The 25,724-nt window shown below is 36.0% G+C and overlaps 1 protein-coding gene across 1 annotated transcript; it reads right to left on the reverse strand.

Moving 5' to 3' along the window:
- Window positions 1–550: 550 nt before the first annotated feature.
- LOC132176181 (E3 ubiquitin-protein ligase UPL6) lies at window positions 551–20,642 on the reverse strand. The gene is made up of 26 exons (XM_059588318.1): window positions 20,179–20,642; window positions 16,730–16,827; window positions 16,415–16,542; window positions 15,940–16,051; window positions 15,428–15,608; window positions 14,025–14,207; window positions 13,513–13,695; window positions 13,192–13,273; window positions 11,807–11,925; window positions 11,392–11,693; window positions 11,125–11,221; window positions 10,698–10,841; window positions 9,875–9,958; window positions 9,687–9,773; window positions 9,284–9,424; window positions 9,010–9,135; window positions 8,271–8,369; window positions 7,812–7,879; window positions 5,811–5,877; window positions 4,959–5,129; window positions 4,773–4,862; window positions 2,713–2,793; window positions 2,414–2,487; window positions 2,214–2,285; window positions 1,966–2,055; window positions 551–1,125 (listed from the first exon to the last, which is right to left on the reverse strand). The coding sequence occupies exons 1-26, from the start codon at window positions 20,335–20,337 to the stop codon at window positions 1,059–1,061; spliced, it is 3,105 nt and encodes a 1,034-aa protein (XP_059444301.1). The 5' UTR covers window positions 20,338–20,642; the 3' UTR covers window positions 551–1,058.
- Window positions 20,643–25,724: the final 5,082 nt, after the last annotated feature.

Below are 25,724 nucleotides of genomic sequence, written 5' to 3' on the forward strand. Positions count from 1 at the left end.
CAGTGACGGTGAAAGAAAGAAATCCATCCGATGTAAAATGTTAAAACCAACTGCTCCGACTATGTGACATAGGCTATAGCCATTAACATGCTTCTGCTTAAGGAACTTAAGATTGAAGTTCATAAAATTTAGTTTGAGATTCTTAATGTTTGTCAACAAGATCGATCTCTCACAATGCAAGAGGTAAAGCAAGATTTGACATCCGTTAATACGGATTTGAATCCTTAACAGATAAAAGAGAGTTCATATAAAACCCAACTGTCTTGGTAAGTGGCTGGACAGTTCAAAATTTCTTTGAATAGTTGGGTTCCAAATGGGCTCTCTCACAATAATTGCAACTAGCAATTTGAACTAATTACTGTAGATCCCCATCCCAGTTAATACAGCTCCAAATCCTACTAAGATTACTAAGAAATCATATGGCATGTTTGGTTAAATAGCCTTTAAAAAGCAGCAACGGAGGATGTCACTCAGAATTGCGCACACGAAAAACAAAGTTAAAACACAATCTTTTTTAGGGATAAATATCATAATAGCAGCTTCTAACGAATATCTTAACTCCAGGAAGCATATCAGAAATATGCTACCACTTAAATTCCTTCTCATTTATACATAAATAAATATGTAAGATTTGGCTGAGGAGAAAAGGAGAGATAATGAGAGACCCACTGCTAAAGCACTGTTTCTTCTACAAAGGCCTACTTACATGTATAATAAGCGAATTTATAAAAGATTTACAGTCTACAAAATGATCACATTGACAAGATCAATTACCAACGGTCATGATGCATGTGCGTGCTTTCACAATGCTGATCTATTTGTAGATAATCTCACATATGTACATTAAACTCATAAGCAGGTTGGCCGGAAATTATAATTTACAGGCCATTTTAATCGGCCTCGCCTCGGCCTTTATGATCTTCTTACTCTCCTATGAAGATGGTCATTGACACTTCCATGCGAGAAGAGATGTAAAAGCAAAAACACGGATTAACATATCTGACGACAGATTTCTCCACTTAACATACAATCGCATAGTTGGTATGGCACAGGGTCAATCAACTCAAATCAAAACCTGCATCTGCATTTATAGCATAAAGCAACTTCATTTCCAGTTGCTCTTTGCTGTAAAAGAAACATCATAAGCAAATGAATAATGTTCAGCAAGATATAATTAACAGTTAACAAAAGCAAAAACTGAAACAAAGTTTACAGTTCAAAAAAAAAAAAAAAAAACTATTCTCCGTCTGATCGTGGTTTAAGCTAATAATATAAGAACCAAACCAACAAACTCGGGCGACACATAGGGCCTTCATTCAATAAGAGAGCAAGTGCCTAATCGACGCACACAGTTCATTAAATGAGAGAAAATAAAATAGAAGTTATCATTTTTTTGGCAAATTATAACATGCAGGATTTTGCAAGCTCAGGTATCAATCCACAACAGAGAGAAAATTTTTAAAAAATGAGACACTTCGTTTGCCTAAATTTCTAGCAAAATTATGTATGCTTCAGAAAAAAACGGAGGATTTGTTCAATGCTCCATGGTCCCATGGGATATGCTTCCATCATTATTCATTCACATGACAAATCGATAATAAAAACCAACAGAATCAATTTGTTAAATTGATGTACTGGCATGATTGCACTTATCAAGGAAGTCCAACTTGCAACCTAGAATTTTAGGGTGAGGTGTCAAATTGTGCCCCGGAGTACCATATTGATATAGTACAACGGTCTTTCCTTTTCATTTGTTCTATTTTGATGGTTATCTTCTGCAAACATGGCTGGATCTTTAGAATAAATCTCAACCTTTTTCTCCGAAAGGTAAATAGAACTACACATGCACCCTAGATTGAACCATGACCTTGCTCTCCACACCTTGTTTATGGGAGAGGAGATACATTTGCACAGAATCATCGCCAGAACATTATTTCAAGAAATAAAATTAGGACTGGGACCAACCTTCTATATGGCGGAAGCTTTAAAAGATTCATACAAGTAGCTGATGTCGGGAGCCGGTCAAGAGCCTCCTCAGAAGCATTACCAGCAGCCCTACAATAAGAGAGACCAACGAACTGTAAAACTAGAGAGAGAGAGAGAGAGAGAGAGAGAGAAGATATCGGGAAAAGATTTAGTACGCTCCTGGAGACATTTGGCTAAGATCAACCACAACAAATCCTCTTATCAAATTAAAATTGGTATAACTATACCTCTGTATGCAAAATAAAGGCTCAAGATATCTGAATCCAAGGAGGGGTCCTCGAGAGCACCCAGTCACAAACCTGGAAAAATTCACTCTTGTTATTATCCTTTCTGATCTCCATTTTGTTTAAAGCTGACTAAACACTAATAACTAAAGCAGCCTATATAAATAAACAGTAAAGATATGAGGATGGATGATATAACTCACTTCAAAAACTTCTTTTGGTTTTCCAATGAAAAACTTTTGAGAACTTCCCAGAACATCTCTATGACGTAATGCTCCTGTAGAGAAAATAACATAAATTAAGTACTTTAATGAAAGAAAAAGAGCAGAAAGCAGTATTTGTGTAGTGATCACTAAGTTCACCTCGGACAAGCTCCATTGGGAGAATACGTATAAGACATTTTCACTGAAAAGATACTTTATTGAATACAAAAAAATGTATTTGATGATCCCATACATTTACTGCACAGCCAGTTTATTAAATCAGGGGGAAAAAAACTTACTTTATGATAGCCACCTGCGTAATTGGTGTTCAATCGTATATCATCAACATCCAAGCTGTCAAGCGATCCTGATATCAGAAGCTGTAAAAAAATTGAAAAATAAAAGGAACAGATGCGTCAAAGAAGTGGGAAGGAAGCAAGGATCAATAACTATTGATTAGGTTTCCAAAAGAAAGAAGAAAAAAATTGTTATATTGCGAGTTGCAACATCATGCACTTGCACTCAAGTGAACAGTGCATTGTTATCATAGGTGATAAAGTTTTGAAATGCTTTTAAGTAGTTCAAACATGAACCACATTGCTGGATTGATGAAAACGAGTGGCAGGTAATCATGATTTATCATCTAAATAATGAGATGACAGAAACATTTCATAGAAAATAGATCAGTGTTGAATCATCAATAAGAATATTAATTAAGACATACAACGGCATGAGAACACATCATTTGAAATTCTGATACTACAACTATTTCCTATTAAGACTGGAACCACAGAATAGAAGGTAAAAGATTTAAACGAATCTCCATATGCTTGAACTATGATATGACGTAGAAGAATCTGGATAACTCAATTCCAGGCACAATCATCATAGATTCTTAATTTGACTGTATACACTACTTATGAGCAGGACACATTTCTCCATGGGTGCTCCCGTACAATGGGAAAGGAAGCATTGTCTAGCAAAGGAGGAAAAACAAAAGAATCTAAGCATGTTAATGGTCCAGAGGAAACATTGTACCAGAGGCATCATGCATTAGAGAGTAACTAGGCAAAATACTTTTGAGTCCACAGATCAACCATTGATGCATAGCTTCACATTTAGGCCCCATTTGGTTTACGGAATAAACCCTTGGATTGGACTAGCTAACACTACGTATAGCTAATCCTTTGTTTGGCAACACTCTATTCCTGGGAATAGTTTATTCCCATGGACTACTAATCCCACACACAGGGTTAGCTAAGCCACTAAAAAATGAGTGACTTAGCTAATCATTTCCTGTGAGATTAAATTAATTATATAAATTGCCACAAAAAACCCCACTAGTATGACTAAATTTCGTTCTCTCTCTGTTTCTCTTTTCTGTCTCTATATTTCGTTCTCTCTTTCTCTTATCTCTCTTTCTCTTTTCTCTTTGATTCTTCTAGTATAGTTTTTCTGCAAGTGCAAATGATTTTTTTTTTCTCTGTACCGTTTCTCAGTTTTTTTTTTTTTTTTGATTTCTTTTGATTCTCTGTACATTCTCGCTATATTCTGTTGATTTTTTTTTTATTTCTTTTGATTTTTAGTGATTTCTTTTGATTTTTTTTTTTTAATTCTGTTTTTTTATTTCAGTATTTTTTTTTTATTCTATTTCTCCGTCTTTCTTCTCTATACCGTTTCTCAATTTTATTTTATTTTTTTCTTTTAATTTCTTTGATGGAGAAATAGAATCTGCAAGGTTTTTATAAAATACAAATATATAATCTGTTTTTTTTTTTTTTTCTTTTGATTCTCTATACATTCACACTATATTTTTTTGATTTCAAGATTGAGTTTGATTCTGATTTCTCCAACTATATTTTTTTTTTTTATATATAAATAATTTTGTAGCATAATTGCCAAAAAAAAAAAAAAACACAAAGGCCACATACCTAGCATAATTAAAAAAAAAAAAAAAAAAAAAAAAATTCCTTAATAGTATAAATTGTATTTGTATTATAAGGGTATTTTAGAAAATTTGATCACAATATGATTCTATTCACCAACATATTGCATTGTACCAAACAAAGGATTAGTTAGTCTATTCCAGCGTTACAACCAAACAAAGGAATATAAATAGCTAATCTATTCCACACTCTTCTATTCCCAGCAAGAGCTAATCTTTTTCTAATGGACTAGACATTCCGCGAACCAAACGAAGCCTTATTATCTACCATTTTCTCAGATTGTAATGCATTAACCAAGAATGTTTTGATCTATAGATCCCCTCAAAGGCACTGCCAAGCAAGAAGTGAACAATATGATGACAGTTTAATGCAACAAAGCATAACTTACGAAGCCTAGAAGTGGACAATAGTACCTGAAGTTCATGCTCATTAAACATATCAATCCAATCTTTCTGAATAAGAAGCTGAAACCCCCTCAAGAAATGAGAACTTTGTTGACGTATCTGAAAGCAATATTATTAATCATGTCATAACAATATGAAAGAAGATATACTCCTGGATAAAACTTGAAGGAACTAAAGATAGTACATTAAAAGTACCTGAAAATTCAAACGGTGATTGGCTACAAGATGAATAAATGTAATAACGTTCTCATTGGTAACACGCAAGTTTTTTCCTCCTGGAAGCAGCTCTTCTTCTGTTTGCTCTCCATATTCATTATTGACAATAACAAAGTACAGTTCTAACTCTCCAAGGTCACCTTCATAATGCTGTAGGTCACAGTAAATGGACCAAGAAAAAAAATGAGAGCAGGTTAGAATAACCACCTAGGGTGTGAAAGGACACCCTATGGCAATATAAACACCCCTTCAATTTTCCCTATGAACGAAAGATGGGCCTGCTCCCCCTAAATGAAAGAAAAGGAAATGAATAGGAGAGAGAGGGGAGAGGGAGAGCAAAAGAAAAGAAAATGAAGCTGCATGCATTACTGGTAGGTTCATCTCAAATTGCTATTAGACACAAGATGGACTTTATCCCAATTCTTTTCTAAAGAGAGCCCCAAAAAATTAAAAAACAACATTTCGTTGCAAATGAAAACCTATATGCCCTTGAAAGCAGAGATTGTCAAGAACAAAGTGGGTATCATACGAGTGACAACAAAGGGAGAAAATAATTGATATCAGGCATTTGGTGCAAAAACAAAAGCAAAACCTAAGAATTTATAACATCAACAATATCATAAAAAGGTCCCAACTAACACTGTAAAGAATGCCATTGAATTCCTCGTGGAAAAAATCCACGTATGGAAATAGCATGACCCACTACAAGGGCCTCATCAATTTTCAAGACCAAAGATCACTAGTTCTTAAGCTGGACGCAGACCATAAACTAAAAAAAGCACATGCTATCCATGAACATAAAGATATGGAGTGAAGATGAAGAAACGTTACCTTTAAGAAAATAAGGTGGCGATACAATTCTGGGTCCAGTGAAGGCAAGTCATTCAAATAATTGTGCCTGATCAATAAACAAATTGTATACGTCAGATATGATACTGCAGTGAAAAACATTAGAGATTCCCTATATGTATCATATGTCAGATATGATACTGCAGTCAAACATTGCCGGTCCTACTAAATTATTCACTACAACTATCAAGGTAATCATAACTCTTAACTCAATGAAAGACTCATGATTAGTGTCCCAAAACATACCAGATTTAAGGTGGGAGATGGTTCCAAGGTAAGATTCTAACATGATTTAAGGTGAGGATACGACCCTTAAGAAGCCTTTCCAGTTTTATTTGATATTACTTGCTTATAAGATGCTTCTGTTGCAACTCTCATGAAAATTTTTTGGAAGTTCCATTTAGTGGAATATGAGCTTTATTAGAGCGGCTCATAATTGGGAGGTAGAAACATTTGCCTTGTTCTTCAAGGTGTTGTATTTAGCTAGAATGAGACGGGAAGGGGAGGACAAGCCGTAGTGGGTCCCCTCCAAAAGGGGTTATTTGATGTTAAATCCTTCTACAATGCCATAGGTTGTCATGATGGTTTCCATTTCCCTTAGAAAAGTGTTTGGCGCACTAAGATTCCAATGAGGGTGGCCTTTTTTGGTTGGTTGGTCAGTGGCCATAAAAAAGATCCTTACCACGGAGAATATTCGAAAGCGGCACGTCATCGTGGTTGATTGGTGTTGTTTGTGTAAAAGGAAATAGGGAGTCCGTAGACCATCTTCTATTTCATTGTGAAGTTGCTTGTGCCATTTGGAATTTTTTTTTTCAATCGATTTGGGTTATCTTGGGACATGCCTAGATGAGTAGCTGATTTGTATGATTGCTGGTGGACTATTAGCAACACTCGAAATGCTGCTGTGTGGAAGACGGTGCCTTTGTGTCTTTTGTGGTGTCTATGAAGGGCAATGAATGATAGAAGTTTTAAGGATCATGAGAGGACTTTAGAAAAGATTATGCCTTTATTTTTTAACACTTAGTATCTTTGTACAGATGCTTTTGTTTCTCATTTGGTAATTAGATATAATGATTTTCTACTTATCAAAAAAAAAAAAGATATAATGATTTTCTTTTTTTTTTTAGCCCCTACTAGCTAGATGGCTCCATTTATCACTTCATGTGTACTTGGGGGCGCCCTACGCTTTTAATGATACTTAGATTACTTATAAAAATAAAAAAATGAAAAATTGAAAGATAAATGAAAAATATTTTACTCAGTCAAATTCCATGGATGTCAAACGATTGGAAATACCGGTCAAGTATATAATAATCTCACAAGTGATGTATGAACATGTGCCACAATAGCATTGACAAAATGAGCAGGAGCATAGATGCACTAATGGGAATGGGGAACAGGTAGACCCAAATCGGATTAACCAAAATCTTGTGTCTTTTGGTTTGGAGTGAGTTATGCCCCAAAGGGTGATGGAGTTGTTAGCTTGCTAGATAGGTTAGTTGGGAAGCCGTTGTAGATTAGAAGCCTAGAGGTTGGCTCTTTTGTGCTTAATGTGGTACACTTGGAGAGGGTAAAATGCTCGGAACTTCAAAGATTGTTAGAGAATGTGTTAAGAGTTAAAAGCTTTTATGTTCAAATCTCTCTATGTGTGGACAGCGTCTTACAACATTTCTCGCTTTTTTAATTTTTCAGAATTTTTGAATTTGTGTTCTTCCTAGTCTCCCTAATTAGGGGTGTCTCGTGTACTTCTTAGGTACTTGAGTTGCGCCCTTTTGCACCTTCTAATGAGACTAATTTACTTATCAAAAAAATATGCTTCCATACAAACTTAGGTTAGGCGTAAGTAATATCGATTTGCACAGATCAAGCGCAGATTATCAGAATGATTTCAGTTGCAGCCATAAACAATTTGAGGGGAAAAAAATTAAAAAGGCAAACAAACTACTGAAATGCATAGAGCAGGAAGTCTTTCTGAAACCTTACTTCTGCTTTAATTTGCTCAAGAAGAAAGTTGCAAATGGTATATCAACAAGAATCCCTTCAAACATAGCCTACAAGAAGAAGAGTAACATCATGTCACATCAGGAAGAGCAGAACAAAATTAGCACAAAGCCACATATTAGAATCATCCCAAACTTAAATGACTTTATATCAGAAGGATGAAAGCAAACTCATTTAGCAGCCCGTTATGTGAGACATAAATGCTAATCCTAATACATTTTACTCCTGCTCTGGAGATGCAAGGATATAGTAGCCTTAACTGCTAATAAAAGAACTCAATTTATGTTATTCATGTCATTTGCTTGCTTCATTTCATATAGGATGTGGCACATGGGTATAGACACCAATAGTATTGCATGCTCTTCGAGCTTCAACAAATAAAATGCAGGGCCACACTATACAACAGGAAGAAGCTGACTAGTAATAAAACACACATCTCACCTTCGCAAGAAGAGTTCCAAGAAAATGGAAAAATTGGAGATGCTGTTCATGTATCATTCCAGACCCAGGATTAGGGTAGAGCAGGTGATCAGCTGTTTCCTGGATATTCCAAGCCAACAGAGAATCAGTGGAACACAACGCACATATTTACAACCATGAAAAATGAGTAGACACCAATAAGTATCTAGCATACAAATTCTTAAAGTTGGCCATGAGATAATTCAATAGTTATGACCAATGAACAACAGCATCAGACCAGCCGGGTTGGCTTTAAATGAATGTCTCCCCGTATGGTGTTGTGGGACTAGATAAAAATTTGAAATGTTCAATAAGGTTTTGGCACGAATTGGGGTGTTCGGTACTTCAGGCATATTCTCCTCTTTTTTTAATTCCCAGCAACAAACAATGCTTCTTTTATGCTCCATTTGGTTGTCTAGCAGGAAAGCAATTACTAGGCAAACTGGAGTAGAAAGAAAATAAAAGCTTGATATTCCATAACCAGTTGGCATACAAGAATTTGAGGGAATATGATCTTAATTTTCCCATGACACATGATGAGATTTGAGGAAAAATGTTTTGCTGCAAGAAAACTGTTACTGGTGGATTCTACATCTTTTCCTAACCACCAAAAACACCAGAAAAGTGAGCAAAAACAAGTAAATTTGCTTTTCCTTTCCTACCAATCAAAACAAGCATTAATGTTGGAACTATTGCCTCATATTGGGCACTCAAATATGACCTTAAACAAACCATACTGGACATCAAAAGCTGCTCGTGTAATGTTCTCCATGAAATCCTTGAAAATTCCACCACCATCGATGCCAGCCTCCTCAACTCCAAATTCATTGACGAACGTGACACGAATCTGCAAGTAAACAGCCAACATCAATTATTCAGTTATTAAAATAAAAATAAACTTATTGTCATCTTCGGGTGACAACAACAAAGGTGCAGAGAATAATTTTCAGAACTACAAATAGGAAGCGTGAATACAAACACACAAAGGGGCATACCACTCCTCGAAGATCATCTTCAGACAATGCACTCATCTGATTATAGGCATCTTCTAGAATATGATCCCTTCGTATTCTGAATCGGTTTCTAGTAAAAACAGAATGAGATCCATGTCTTTGCCGAACTGCCGTTAACTGTGACTGGTAAATGGATTGAGAGAAAACAGTTACAAACATGGAAGAATAATTGCTATCTTATCTCTTTCGATGGAGTCCAGGTCTCCCTTCTTATATTTCTACCATTCACTAGCCTCAAAAGCGAATAATTTATTTATGCAAAAAAAAAAAAAAAAAAAAAAAGGAACTTCAAAAAATGGCTGTTGACAACATTTGCAGTCAATTTTATTACTCACAGTTAATACATTTTAGCTTAAAACTGAGCGTAAAGAGTTAAACCACTTACTGTGAATATTTTAACCCTGCTTGTGAATGGTACCAAGAAAGGAGCTTGCTTCAGTATGTCATTTGCTCGGGAGTTTTCTATTCCAGCCTGCGAAAAAACAAAAACAAAAACAAAACAAGATGTTTGAATGAGCAAAACCAGAGACTTTTGGTCCTACGAGCCTGAAGATACAACAGAGAAGCTATTACCTGAGAAATAAAAAACTCATTAACACCATCAGCATGAAAATCACTGGGGGATGTAAACTGTCGTCTATTGTTCCAATCTTGCAACTACGGGAATAGTTTATACAAGAAGTTAGTTAGAGGTACAAAACAGAGCATAACACTATATCATTGTTTTGGTCAAATGAATCTTAACTATTAGGGAAAACCTTTTTTTTTATAAGTATTAAGAAAAACTTCACAAAACCTTTAGGAACTTCCACTCGTTTTAACACTACCTCTCAAAGTTTAAAAACTTTCAAATAAGGGTATCGAACTTTCACTTTTTTTTAATTACCCCCTTCGGTTAGGATTTTCCGTTAAATCTTGTCAAAATTCCCAAAATACCCCTATTTTTTATTCATAAAAAAATAAAAAATATTACCAAGATGTTGCAAAAATTTTGCAAATTTTTTTTTTTTTTTAATATTAAAAAAGTAAACATCTAAATCTTTACAATTTTTTATTTTATTTTTTATAATAAAAAAAAATTGGTATTTTGAGAATTTTGACAAGATTTAACAGAAAATCCTAACGGAATGGGGTAATTAAAAATTCGATACCCTTAATTGATAATTTTTTAACTTTATCAGGGGAGGGATAATTTCAAAACGGGTGAAAGCTAAGGGGTATTTTCTGAAGTTTCCCCTAACTATTATTTTCCATTAATGAAGACTGACAAAGCTCTGATTACCCACATACCAGAATAGTATGGAAAGCCACAAAACGTCATATGAAGACTTCCAAATAGCAAAAAGGATTTACCAACCAAGAAAATAGAAATCCAACAACTCATGCCTAAGTGTACCTGTGAGAGGAGCTCAGAGGCTACAATGCTAACCCTTTCTTGAATGAATTCCTCAGGATGTTTCTTATTAGAAGAGCCACTGGTGGCAGATTTCAGGGAATTAGCTGGTGTTGTAGGATTGATCCATAGAAGCTGCCACAGGGCCTGCAAAAAACAGCACAGCGCATATTACAACAATGCCTTTTTGAAATGATCAAATATCTAATACTACAATTTATCACTGTGAAACAAATAGGTGTCGACTAATGATCTGATCATGGTTACCATATCTATAAAAGACAACCAATTCTAGATCTATAACCTACTGCTACATACAAAAATGCCACCATCTGGCCAACGGATATATAGATTTGAAAAATATCCAGATCCAGAAGTTTCTTTCGGGAACAAGTTTAAAAAGTACTTTTGACATTTTCCAACAAGTTACCTGTCTTAGAATAATGATAAGGCATCTAATGTCCTTCAATGATAGTGGCTTCTCATGCTCATAGAACTCCTCATTATCAACTATCGTAAGCATGTGCCTGGTTAACCACAAGGCAGGTAGACTGGTTAGTTCAACTTGTATCAACCTCAAAAACAGCTATATTCAATTTAACATCAAATAAAATACAATAAATAAATAAAAGAGTGAAGAACGGATAGATAACCACTGTATTGCATGAAACTACCAAAATTAAACAGGGGGTCTTACTTGTAAACAGGACAGAAAACAGAGAGGGGTAATAGCCAACCAGGAGCGTCTCCGGGCAGATACGCTAACTGCTGTGACAAGGATGACCATTTCTGATTCTCATGGCACCGCTTCATAAAATTCCAAAGCACAGGAACAAGTTCAGTTCTGTAAGCTAGAACTGTCATGATCCGCTCAAGAGGCAAAGTGTTGAAGGTAACATGCAGAAAAGCACAAGCTGCACCAACAGCTGCCACCTCTTTATCATCCGGTCCATCATCTGAACTACTGGCGAATGGAATTCCTCCAAATAACAAATTGGTCTGCAACAAAAGCACAAAATTCCAAGTTGTTTTACATAAAAGAAGTAAAAACTGTTTTGATTAATTTAAAAACTTCACTTTGGAGATAAATATGAAGTGTTAAGACCACATACCAATTGCAGAAGAAAGCGGGGTTCTATAGCATTGCATATCTGTTGTTCCAAATCCCTATTCAAGGTAATTTCTGTTACTTCATCACCTGCAGTTGTATCATCCTCAACCAGCATGGAACCTGAAGTGAACATGTATATTTCAAATCAAGCATTTCCAAAGAAATTATTAAAGGTAATACAATTTTTTTTTATAAGTAATCGAAATACATTAAAAGCGAAAAGCGCAACCCGGGTACACAATAAGTATACAAGAGAAACACCTAGTTAGAAGGAGAAAAAAGAACAAGAAATTCATGAAAGCTAAGCACAAAGGGAGTTAAAAACACAATTGTCCAAATATAAAGATTATTAAAAAAATAAGGACATAAGCTCCGCCAACGTCCTCTCGCTCAAAACTGCTATCATTGGGTTCCCTCCAAACACACCACAAGAGACAAGAAGGCACCATCTTCCATATAGTAGCATTCGAGAGCTACCACCAGTCTACTAACAGGCATACAAATTAGATAATCTTCTAAGTATAACTCAAGAAAGCCCAAAATGACTGAAAAACGCACTTTATAATGCACAAGCTACCTCACAACGGAAAAGAAGATGGTCCACGGACTCCACATCCTTCTTGCAAATACAACACCTATCAACCACAACGACATCCTCTTTCTAAGATTGTCCATGGTAAGGATCTTTTCTAGGGCCACCAACCAAGCAAAACAAGCTTCTCTCAAAGGAACCTTGATCCGCCAAATACTCTTCCAAGGAAAAGGAATGCCACCATTACAAACAAGGACATTGTAGAAGGAGCTAACAACGAACAACCTTTTTTAGAGATGGTCCACCATATATCATCTTCACCTTCCTGTCTTCACTCTAACTAAGTACAACAGATTGACAAATGAGGCAAAGACATCCACCCGCCCCAATCATGAGCTGCTCGAACAAAACTTACGTTCCATTGACTGGAACCACTAGAAAGCTTCAAGTGAGCCACTACGTAAGCATTCTCAAGCAATACCAAATAAATCTGGAAAAGCTTACGTACTGGCCCCGTCCCCACACCGCAAACTACGCCAAAAACTAACCTTGGCGTCAACTCGCACCTCAATATCACTCGCACAAGTTTTATAATTATATAGTAATTTGCGAATGAAACAAAGAAACTTTGATAAAAAATAAAAATAAATAAATAAATGATTTTAAAAAATAAAATAAAAAAATCCTATGCAAAAGACGTAACAATGAGAAAAAAGGGAAAAATGAAAGGATATGAAATTAGGAAGAAAAAAAATACATCTCTTTATAGCTTTCTGACTTGAATACTTGTGGCAAGTATCAAGTCATAGGTTGTAAGGAGAGAAACTCAAGCGCATAATAAGGAAGAGCCATACTTTCTTTACTTTCTCTACTAGATGATTTCAAAGAAGGAAGTGCCTCCAACAAAAACGTTGTAACAGCAGCAAGATCTACAGCCTGATTATGTTAAAAAGCAGAAATAAAATTAGCTTCAAAACCTAAAAGAATCGGTGCACAACTTGACAATGTCAAAGAACAGCCTGACTTAATTCAAAATCTAATAAAATTTGTGCACAGAATCCAATCTCTTGAAGCAAAACAAATATAACAACTTAGCAATGCTCACAAATTCTCCAGTTTCATTCTAAATAAAGTACCAAGGACACTGTTAGTAACAATTTGTAACATATTCATACCATTTCAAATGAGCAGTTAGGCTGAGATAAAGCAACTCCAGCAGTTTCTAAAATATTCCCAAGAAGGCAGGCATAACCAGGATATTCGGTGGATATATCATTAGGAAGTACGTTAGCACGATTTTGCACACAAAATGCCATCTGATGAATGTAATGTTGGCTTAGGCCCCTTCTTGCAAAAACCTAGATGGCAAAAGATCACTCGAGTTAGAATAGACAACAAGCCTTGACAATAATTAAACACACAAAAAAAATAATCATTAATAAAAATAAAAATAATTAATTAATTAAAAAAAAGAGGAAACAAGGAAAAGAAGAAGAGCAATCACGCAGCATAAATAAGAAATACACCGAGAAAATATATTTGTTACATTAAGCAGAAACAAGGGAGTTGACTTCATAAGAAATAACTCAGTGTCTCTTGAGCACTTTATGCCTCCACTAGGTACCAAATGAAGTTAAAAATAAAAACTACGGAGTCCTACTAAGGGGATGATTTAGAAAATTGCTACCTCTTTTAAATATGGGAAAAGCCGCCACAGGAAAGGAATTGTAAGAATCTGGGATGAGAAACTCCATCGTGGATCAATATTTGTACAAGTGCATGGCTTCTGACCAATGTGAGGAATTATAATGGCAAGAACACGCTCCAATGATGAAACTATCCCAGTTGAAGTACCAGCATTTGAACTTTCCTGCACCACACCAAGAAGGTAGTTTCACATATGTGGATGTGTTATCGAAGGACAAAAATAGTATGAAAGAACAATTTCTAGAAACACGTCACAATTGAACGTTTCCCTGGATCATTCAAACTCTAGGCATTTAAGGAAATAATCTTCAAATTCATAACAGTACTGAAGAAGTCCAATAACAGTCCTCCCTTCCCTTCTTCTCAAACCATCCCTCCTTGTATCATAATTGACGGGAGAGGTCAAATTTTTTACACACTGTAATTCCACTGGTGTTATTGCTCAGCACTCTAGGCTTGCCTTCAGATATTGCAAATTCCTTCTACTATCTATTGCGGGCTTGCAGAAAATAGCTTCATAGCTTGTTCCTGAAGAACTTCAATTCAAACACCCAGGAATTGATTAAAAAATTTCACCCATCTCATAACCCAAACCAATATCTCCTCCCCTCTGACTCCTCGCCACCTCCTGTACCACCTTCAAGTTGAATTTCTGTGTCAATCCTAATCAAAGGTTCACAACTGCTGGGGTTCAAGTTAGCAACTTCATCAAATACTCTTCTCAGCCAATTATCTACCACAAGTGCCTCAATAAAAGGTAAAAATATGTTGTCATCATTGTCCGCTAAAGTTGACTCATTACTGCCAGAACCAAAATGCTTCCCTTAGGCATAGGGCTATACAAAACCATCTTTCAATTTCTGGCATTAACATCCCTCATCCAAAAATAGGAAATAAAAGGCTATGATCTTGGGAGCATGTGCCAAAAAAAAAAAAAAAAAGGCAGCCTCCAATTTCAAAAGGCAAGAAACATTAGTGAAAATTGTTCAAATGACTTTCACCTCAGACTTCCATGCTCCCCTATGACTTAATTGTGCAGAAGCAAATATTTTCTCACTAACTAATCCGGATTCAAATTGTGAATAGACTTGGTTCAAATCTCCCAGCCTGAAACTAAATCCCCAAATGCAAAATTTGGTAAAATTGAAAACAGTCCCAATAAGTTATAGAATACCGAGTTCTCAAGTCCAAATGTACAAGAACATAACGGAACAACATATCCATTTCAGAGGGAAAAAAAAAAAAAAAAAAAGGCCAAAGAAGTAGCCCTTACAATACTCTTGGAGTGTCAGGTCAAATGCCCACTTAGCAAGGATGCCTTAAGCATTAAACTAGAATAAAATGAAAACTATAAAGATAAAAGTACTGATATAAGAACCATACCTTCCATGTAAGAGCAATCTCTCTAAACAGACTGAATGTGTTTCTTTGCAAAAGATAGCCAACAATGTTACAAACCCATGGAAGTTTCGGATCTATCAATATAACTACTGTTTCTAGCAAGAGAGTCGTTGATGTGCTAGATTCCTTGGATGTCATTAATATTTGCTCCTTCAATTGATTTCTGTCCAATAAAAAGCTCAATAAGCAACACTTGCTTTAATTAGCAACACAAACAAGGAAGACAAAAAAAAAAATTAAGTTCTAAGAATAACCCCAAAGGTTTTGTATTAAGTGCAACTAAATATAATGCAATTTATGTGTCTACAGAACTCCACAATACCCGCACACACGAAACCTGCTAGTTCGACAACTGATATACCGATGAAAGCTGGACTTTGCCAGTCATATACATACAATCAACTGTTGCATTCTAAGGATCTGCATCCTCAGCAAATTGTGATAATTTAAAAAATAATTTTTTATTACAAGAAAAATAAATAAATGCAACAAACCTATTCTGATGCACCGCCTGAATACAAGCATGTACTAGTTGCTTCACTCTGTAGTCCACCAAAGCATGGTTGGATGAATAATCCCTTCCTGCAAAGAGCCTCACGGTGTCCCCTGTTGCATGATCAGATGTTATTAATAATATGAATCAAGGTTCTGAGCACCAACGTGAAGCATACAGAAGCAGCAAAGATTCCAATCAGATACTCTTTTACCAAATCACATTCTCACATACAAGGAAGAGCAAAACCTGATGAACACATGCTTGAATATCATGATAAGTACTATATACAAAATGAAGAACTGCTGAAATTCAGTATACCATTGTCATTTTTTGGAAATATATATATATAGGTCGCACAGGATATGATTAAATAGAATGGAAGAGGAAATAAAAAGTAGAGTTTATTGCATAACAAAAACATTCAAACAACTTGTAAAAGACAACTCTTTGAGAAGGATGCTGATTAAAATTACCACCATCTTGAACAAATTGCAGAAGTGATCGGCATGTATCCACAAGGATTGCAAAATCACCAACATTTTGTGCATTGAAGAAAAAAAGTAAATGGCGCAGGAACTCTGAATCTGGGCCAAAACAATGCCTGAATGCACAGAGACAATTGAAAAAAACCAATTGATCAAGAGGAATAAAAAGATGATGCATGGTTCAAGGAATATCCATATCTATACTGCCATATAGATATTATGAGAAACTAAGAGTAAAGGGAAAATTAAACAGAGTTGAATTGTACATTGGCTACAATGTTAAACAGGATCCAACACTGCTACCTGTCGACATTTTGGCAGTACTTTCCATAGGTTCTATAGAACTCCTCTCGCACCTTAGAATGTTCAGCTTTAACTGCCTTTCTCCCTCTGACGCATTTCTGTAGCTAGTAATAAGTCAACACTATGCAAGGGATTGATAAACGCATATGAATTGGAAATATAGACATCACTTTCAGTAAGCAGAACAATAGCTGCAAGTATCTTAAACTACTAGCGATATTACCATACAAAAAGTAACCAAATATCAGTTCATGATGTAAACCAATATCTCATAAGAAGAAAGGCATAAGTCCAGATACAATAAGATATGTAAAACAAAATCTCATAAAACGATATGTAAAACAATATCTTAAATTGCACAAGCATTCAATAAGATTCATCGTACAGATACAACTAAATCACATAAGTCCAAGGCCCCAATCTAAAATCAATACCCAAATAAATGACGAGACAGGAATATTTGTATTTGGACATGATGTAAAACAATATCTCCACTTCAAATGCATCTAGAAGGTCCAATCTGATCTTCAGTGACAGGAATGTGAATGCTGTACTTTATTACACACTCTTTTAAAATAACTGACAGTTTCTTTTAAAAATAAAAAAGGTTCAGATAAGGGAATACACGCTTATTTGTCAATGTGGATGCTACCTTCTATGATAAATATATCAGGTTGTTGAGAATGGGTAATATCTCAAGTAGACCATACTATTGAATTATCACTGTTACTCATGATTATAAGCATGTATTATATCTATATCATACTTGGATAACTGTCATGACTAAACTGTCCCATTCTTTACCAAACAGATTTCATCACTAAAATGGCGTGGGTAATGCACAGGTCTACTTAGCATTATTGGACAGACCAAATAAGACTAGAAAAACTTTTCTATCTTTTTCCCTTTCTAAGATGACTGTGTGTCGGTGTGAGCAAGAGAGAGAAAGCTCCAATAATTAAGTATTGTACTTCATTTTTTTTTTTTTTAATAAGTAATAACCCGTCTTATTAAATATTGTACTTACTCTATACACTTATGCTGTTATGCATATATCAAGGGTGTTTACAATAGATGAAAGACACCAATTTCAACAAAACTCGTGCAAAACTGATGGCACTACCACTGCCAGCTATGACCTTTCATTTGCATTTTTCTTTTTCTTTTTAACAAGTCAACTGTGAGCATTGAAATTGACAATCTATTTTCTCTACTTACATACCATCTCATTACTTACACATACATCACACTAAGATTTGCCTGTCAAAGTTCAGCTTTCACACTAAGATTTGCCTGATGAATCCTACTCATGCTTCCATTTTTACAATGTGAACACATCATCAACATCTCCACATCATATCCCATTCCTAGCATAACGAGGAGTTAAAATTAACACTTGGGGGCACAAGAACCTCGATGCACCCATATTATTGAATCTCCCCAATATGTTCAAAAAGTTCCCACCGCAACGTCACCAACAGGGCTCATTAACTGATGCATCTAGCTAAATTACCTGAAAAATCATTGCCCCCTCAAATTTGTCACAATGCTTTGTATTACAAATCAGTCATAGACAACAATTCGAAAACCATGTTACACTCTCTCTTTTTCCACACAACACTTACCCCTAAGTCAGCCGACCAAGGAAAGAGCACTGCTCTCATGCAGACCTTATACCGCCAAATACACTTCCAAGGAAAGGGAATACCAACATGGGGGACAAGGACAATATTGAACAATCTTACATCGAACAACCATCTCGGTGCACCCATATTATTGAATCTCCCCAATATGTTCAAAACATTCCCACCGCAACATCACCAACAGGGCTCACTAACTGATGCATCTAGCTAAATTACCCGAAAAATCATTGCCCCCTCAAATTTGTCACAATGCTTTGTATTAAAAATCAGTCATAGACAACAATTCGAAAACCATGTTACACTCTCTCTTTTTCCACACAACACATACCCATTTCACAGCACAATTTAATCAAAAAATGAAAATCTGAACTTACAAAGCAGAAGCAATAGAAAAGAGAATCATACGTCTCTCTCCTTAACCATTGAATATCACAAGGAAGAAAAACAAAGAAGAGGTTGGTTCTCCTTTTACTAAAAACTCGATCATAAGCTTCAATTATAACTTAATAATGAAATGAATCCTAGACAGAAATCCTTATGTTACTAACAGACTCTAAAAAGGAAATAAAAGAAATCCAAATAAGGGAAATCCAAAAACTCTCCTTTTACTAAAAACAACTCAATAGTAAGATTCAATGCTAACTCAATGATGAAATAAATCCTAGACAAAAACTGTTAAGCTATTTTTTTTATAAGTAATCGAATATCAATAAAAATGCGCAAAACGGGCACCTCATATACACAAGAAGTATACAAGAGAACACCTAACTAGAAAGAAAAACAAGACCGTCAATAAAATCATGAAAAGAAAGCAAATAAGGAAAGCCTCAAGCAGTTGTCCAGTGAAAAATAGTATTGAAGAAGGACTTTAAATCTACCACCACCCTCTCGCGGTCTTCAAAAATCCTATTATTTCTTTCCCTCCAAGTACACCACCCAAAAACAGGACAAAACCATCTTTCACACTGCTGAACTCTGGGATTGCCTCTCAACTCTCCCACAAGTGAAAGTCAACAACTCTTCTAGGCATTACCCAAGTTAATCTGGCACGACTGAAAATAGCACACCATAGGGCACTAGCAATCACATAGTAAATAAAAATATGATCTACAGACTCCCACGCCTCTTACACATATAGCTCAAGTCCACCACAATGACATGTCACTTCCTTAGGTTATCCATGGTGAGGATTTTCCCTAAGTCAGCTGACCAAGCAAAAAGCACTGCTCTCATGCGGACCTTATTCTGCCAAATACACTTCCAAGGAAAGGGAATACCAACATGGGGGACAAGGACGATATTGAACGACCTTACATCGAACAACCATCTCTTTGAAGGGACCCAACAAACTTGTCTTCACCTCCCAGCCCACTCTAGTGCAGTACAACAGATTATCCTTAAATTACTAAGAGTCTCTAAAAAGGAAATAAAATAAATACTAATAGGGGAAAATCCAAAAAATACACAAGTTCTATCAGTTACTATTAAAACCCAAAAAAAGGAAATAAAATAAAGTAAAAGAAAAGAAAATCCTAACACCACTTGGAATTAGGGTGTAACTTGCCCAATTCGTCCTACATCACAAACCGTCAATTCCATTGGTCCCATCTCTGATTCCACGACTTTAATATCGCGAATTAAGCTAAGAGTGTAGCAACGATAGCATCAAAATTACGTCTCACACGCCCTTTCACACAGTATATACCAAATTTTCAGCCTTTTATGCTAACAAACACGATAATTTGGCAAAAAAGCACTAGAATTCGAAGATCGAAAGCACACTTAAACGCACAAAAAGCCTCGAACCTGAATTTTGAGAGCAGCCGAGTTTTGCTGGCGTTGCCACAAGCGCCGGTTCCGCTCCAACCTCGTCTGCTCCAGAAGCTTCTGCCTATCCCTCTCCTTCGAGCTCCGGCCCCCCAAATCGACTCGCTTCCGAGTTGACGGATCGCCCGAGAAAAACATTCTCTCCCGAGTCAGGTCGGCTAACTCAATGCCCTAATTCCTATAACAAATGAAAAAAAAAAATTTCCCAAAGCTCTAAGAATCGCTTTGCGATTGCTTGGTAGAGAGGGTGTTGATGGAATAAGTTATCCCACAATCGAAGGAAAAAGGTAATCTGGTGAAGCGAACGATAGGGAGGTTTTGTGTCTTCGGTTGAGTGGAAAAAAATAAATAAAAAAGAGAAGGATTTTTCTCTCGCTTTCTCGGCTCTGAACTGTTAGCGAAAGGAAGTCGACTAGAGAACAACGAGCAGGAGACTTTGCGAATTGCACCTTTCTAAAAGCTTCTTTTGACGTATTTAATGATAGAGAACTTCGCCTTTATAAATCAACCCTCGCCTTAATAAGATGCGCCCGAGCGGGTTCTGCGGTGGACTAAAAGACCTTTTACTTAATCCACAAGTTTGATTTGGAAATTCAATTAGTGTGCTTTTGAGTGTCAAATAATTTTTGTAAAATAAAAACATTATTTTGTATCCAATTGTCTGCCGGTAACAAATAAGTTTTCGACATAAATTTTCTCCAAACCAGTCTGAAAGAAATATCTTTCAACGCATATAAAATAGTGTCAAGTGTCTATAAATATTTAAAATGCACATTAAATGTAGTTTAAGTTAATAAACTGTTATCAATGAGATTAAAAAATTATTGTGCATTTTAAATGTTTATAGACACTTTGCATTATTTTACATAGATTGGAAGATATTTCTTTCAGACTGGTTTGGAGGAAATTTATGTCCATAATTTTTTTTAATTCATATATTTTTTTTTTGATTTATATGATAAAGGATATTAAAGTAGTTAACTCGTTTTATTAGCATTGTATAGTCATTCTATTTTGTTTTAAACTTATTATTTAAAATATATGTTTTGAGATCTTTTGAGTTAATGTTTTGGGAAAATCATCCTATATATCTTGAGTTTTAGGGAAGTTCTAGCCATATCTCCTTTATTGCTTCAAAATAAGTAGTTAAAATTATAATTGAAAATCTCTAAAATCACACATAGAATCCAACTTTACACATTAAGAAACTGGAATTGCCTTACCTGGGTTAGACCAGACTACAGCAGATATGCGAAATTTGGCACCCAATTAACACCGACATAAATTTCTTTCAAACTACTAAAACTAGTTTTGAAAAAATTTTCTTCAACTTTTTTGTTTTTTTTTTTTTTTTATTGAAAAAATTTTCTTCAACTTACTCTAATAAGTAACAAGTGTCATTCAACATTTTTTTATTTCTTAAAAATTAATGTTTGAATTCCTAAGCTAGTAGAATGACAATAAATAAAGGTTAATAATATTAAAAAGTATATATGAGAAGTAACATTTGGCACTTACTGAAATTTGTTGGGAAAAAAAAAAAATCAAATAAAATTTCTGTCTATTTAACACCGTCATATTCCTCCCACCCAACATATAGCTTACCTTTATAGGGTGTGATGATTGTTGTTTTAATAATGTCAATCATACTTTTGAACAATAATTTGTTAAGTGCATTGAAATTTGCCCGGCCAAATAACCCCAAACCATACAATGATGGGTGATTGGGGTGAATCGATGTTTGTCCAAAAATCACAATGTTTGTTCACCGCAGGGTAACCACAAATCAATAACTTTGATTCACCATAGAAGATTAAATTAGAATTAGTTTATATTTACCAGATCTTTGTGTTCAAGCAAACATGAACACATACATCAAACGTATATTAAAACAAATTGATCATAAAAAAAAATCATTAAATATGAAAATATATTAACATCAACCCTAAAACGAGCAAAGTCATAGATGTAATTAAGACTCTGTTTACTTCGACGTAAAATAGTTTACAAAAAATGATTTTCGTATTTTACAGTGTTTACTTTGACGTAAAATAGTGGTCAACGGAAAATATTTTCCTTTGACTGAAAATTATTCTTTAATTTTCGGAAAATATTTTTATGGTTTTGAAAATCGTAAACAATTTTCCGACTATGAGCATCTCATTCTTAAAACAATGGACCTTGCCAAGACTCGCCCAGAACCTCGCTGGGACTTGACCGGGTCCCACTCAGGACTTGATCGGGACCCACCCAGGACCTAACCGGGACCCGCCCGGGACTTGATCGGGACCCGCCCGAGACTTGACCGAGACCTGCCCGAGACTTGCCTGGGACCCCGGCGGGACTTGTCCAAGACCTGTCTGAGACTTGCCTGAGACCCGCCCGGGACCTAACCAGGACCTGACCGGGACCCTCTCGGGACTCGCCCGAGACTTGACCGAGACCCACCCAGGACTTGCCTAGGACCCACCTAGGACCTGCCTTGAACTTGATCGAAACCCACTCAGGACTTGACCGAACCTGCCTGAGACCTAACCGGGACCCACCGAGACTTGACCGAGACCCGCCCAGGACTTGCCTGGGACCCTGTCGGGACCCACCTGAGACTTGACCGGACCTCTCCCGGTCAAATCCCATCGAGGTCCCAGCGAGTTCCCAAGCAAGTCCTAGGCAGGTCCTAGTCAAGTCTCGACGAGTCCCGGTCAAGTTTCGGCGAGGTCACGGGTAAGTCCCTGGCGGGTCCCGGTTAAGTCCCGGACAGGTCCCGAGCAAGTCCCGATCAGGTCCCGGTCAAGTCCTGGGCGAGTCCCGACGGGGTCCCGGGCAGGTCTCGGTCAAGTCCTTGGCGGATCCTGGGCAGGTCCCGGTCAAGTCCGGGGTAAGTCCCGGTGAGGTCCCGGACAAGTCTCGGTTAAGTTCTGGCGGGGTCTTGGGCAGGTCCCTGCAGGGTCTCGAACAAGTCCCGTGCAGGTCCTAACGGGGACCTTATTGGAAAAAACAATATATATATATATATATATTAAAAAAAAAAATTATTTTCCATGTGCAAGGTAAACACCGTAAAATGTTTTCGACGGAAAATATTTTCAGGATAAATGGCTTTCTTGAAAATATTTTACAAAGGAAACCATTTTACATCGAAGTAAACGGAGCCTAAATATACCAACAGTAATAAGCACAAAATACATCCATATTAATCATAATTCTTTGACAGGGTTTTGGAGTTTTTGGAAATAATGGGTGAGAGAAAATCTGTTGAAAGGGAGGAGTTTTTGGAGTGTTGGTATTCCTCAAAATTATTCTTGGAGCTAGAGAAAGATTTTAAAGTTGAGGACTATTGGTAAAAGGATTTTAAAGTTTGAGGTTGATAATGGGGAGAACATTCATCTTTGGCTGGATTCATGACATCCTTCTAGCATTTTATTTGAGGTTTTTGGGTATAGGGTTGTTTATGATGCCCAGAGTAGCGGGGAGGCTAAGCTTTCTTCTGTCATCCTTAATGGAGACCGATTTTGGAGTGCTTCTAGAATAGGTACATATGTTAGATCAGAAACTTTGGAGCTTCTTAGGAAAAAGAAGTAGGAGATTGTTTGGTAGACGTTGGTGTGGTTTCCACATGTCATTCCCAAATATGCTTTCATTTTGTGGCTTGCTATGCGGGATAGGCTTATAACAGGTGATCGGCTGATCAATTGGGGATATAAAAGTGATGTTAAATGTCTTTTCTGTCATAATCAAATAGAAAGCAAAGAGCATCTGTTTTTTTAATGCAGTTTCAGTTATTGAATTTGAAAGTTTTGTATGCTTCAATGGAGAGTGGACAAGCCTTCTGAAATTTGGGGTGAGATTCTGTAGCTAGGCATCAGTCAAGAGGGGAATAATGCTCTTAAAGGTATCTCTGCCACCTAGTCTTAGGTTTTGTAGTTTACAACTTATGGTGCATAAGGAATGGTCAGCCTATCACTGAGGAGCAGCTCTTGAAGAAAATCTTTTGAGAAGTGCGATCCATACTAGCTGGGAAGGGGAAATTCCCTAAGACCAGAGAGAATCTGATTTCAGCCTTTTTGTAGAATTTACCTGTAGATTTGTTGTTATAGGCTTTTCTACAGGTTTTGCGGTAGTCTGGTATGTTTTGTTGAGTGTACGTGTTCTCTTTGAAGGCTGGTCCATCTTTTGGGAAGACTTTCTGTGGTGCTGTTTTGTGTTCTGCTTGTGCTTTTGCTAATTGCAGGCTGTTTTCTGCAGCTTTGTGTTTTTTTATAGTTTTTGTTTTGGTTGGTTTAAGCCTCTGTAAGGTTGTGTTTTCGGCCCTTTGGAAGCTTGTATATGGTGCTACTTTGTTGATTGGTTTGTTTGCTATTAATGAAGTTTCTTATTCATCAAAAAAAAAAATCTTTGACAGGTAAGTTCAATCTTATAAGTAGCTCTCATCATAAGATTTTATTTTGGTTTTTTTTTTTTTGTTTTAATTTGACAGTCATATAGTAGTTCCATCTCCTTTCTACATCACAATTATTTTTTATAAATTTAATATCTTATAAAATAACTAATGATATCTTAACATTTGATTCTAAGTCGTAAGAAGTCTGTACATTTACAAAATAGTATTGAGAATTGTATTCCTCTTGGGGTCGAGAGTTCTCTCAATTGTTACAATTATTTGTTTAAAATAAATTAAAGGGTTAAATAATTTTTTTACCTCTGTAGTTTAACAACTTTATTTTTTGCCATCTTGCCTTCCTTTTGTATTACAAATGGTAACTCAATAATGATTAAAAGCGGAGATGGTACTTCCATTTAAATTCTGTAAAAAAATGGACGAAAATAAACGTCAGCACTCATAAAATATTGATATGTGTTCATATATCTAATTAGAAATTATAAAAAAAAAAAAAATTAAAATGATTAAAAACATTAAAAAAAATTCAATTAATTAATTAATTTTTTTTTTTTTTTTAAAAAAAAGAAATTGAAAGGAAGCAACCCTGGCTGGTTTAGGGTGGCCAAAACCACCTCATCCACCCTGTTTGGCCTGGGATGTTTCAGTCACGACAGACCAGCAGGTCTAGGTGGAGTTACCATCCATAACCATAAAAAAAGGCCGCTGTTCATGAACTTTTCAGATTTAATATGATTTTTCTATTCAGTGCCACATTACCAGCCCATTTAAGAAGATTGGGCTGATTTCTCACAGACTACAAAAATGTTGGATTTAGAGTGGAGGAAGCCCAACATATACCTAACACAATCAAAAAGGCTTTCAACTAGGTTGAATTCAATTGCTAATGAAACAGAAACCTGGGGCTTCGATCTCATTAAAACATTAAAAAAGAACAAAAACTAGCAGCTGCTGAATCTGCATCATCTTTGCTGCAGAAACTTCTATAATGGAAGTGGGATATAAAAGTCCACCTTTGACTGTCAAAGCAATTAGGTTTTGCTGCAAATTAACCTATGCAATAAAATAATTTGTGAGTTTTATTCTAATCCAGTGAGCAAGACAATATAACATCACAAACATTATT

Source organism: Corylus avellana, chromosome ca1, assembly GCF_901000735.1.
Source record: "Corylus avellana chromosome ca1, CavTom2PMs-1.0".
Taxonomy (NCBI): domain Eukaryota; kingdom Viridiplantae; phylum Streptophyta; class Magnoliopsida; order Fagales; family Betulaceae; genus Corylus; species Corylus avellana.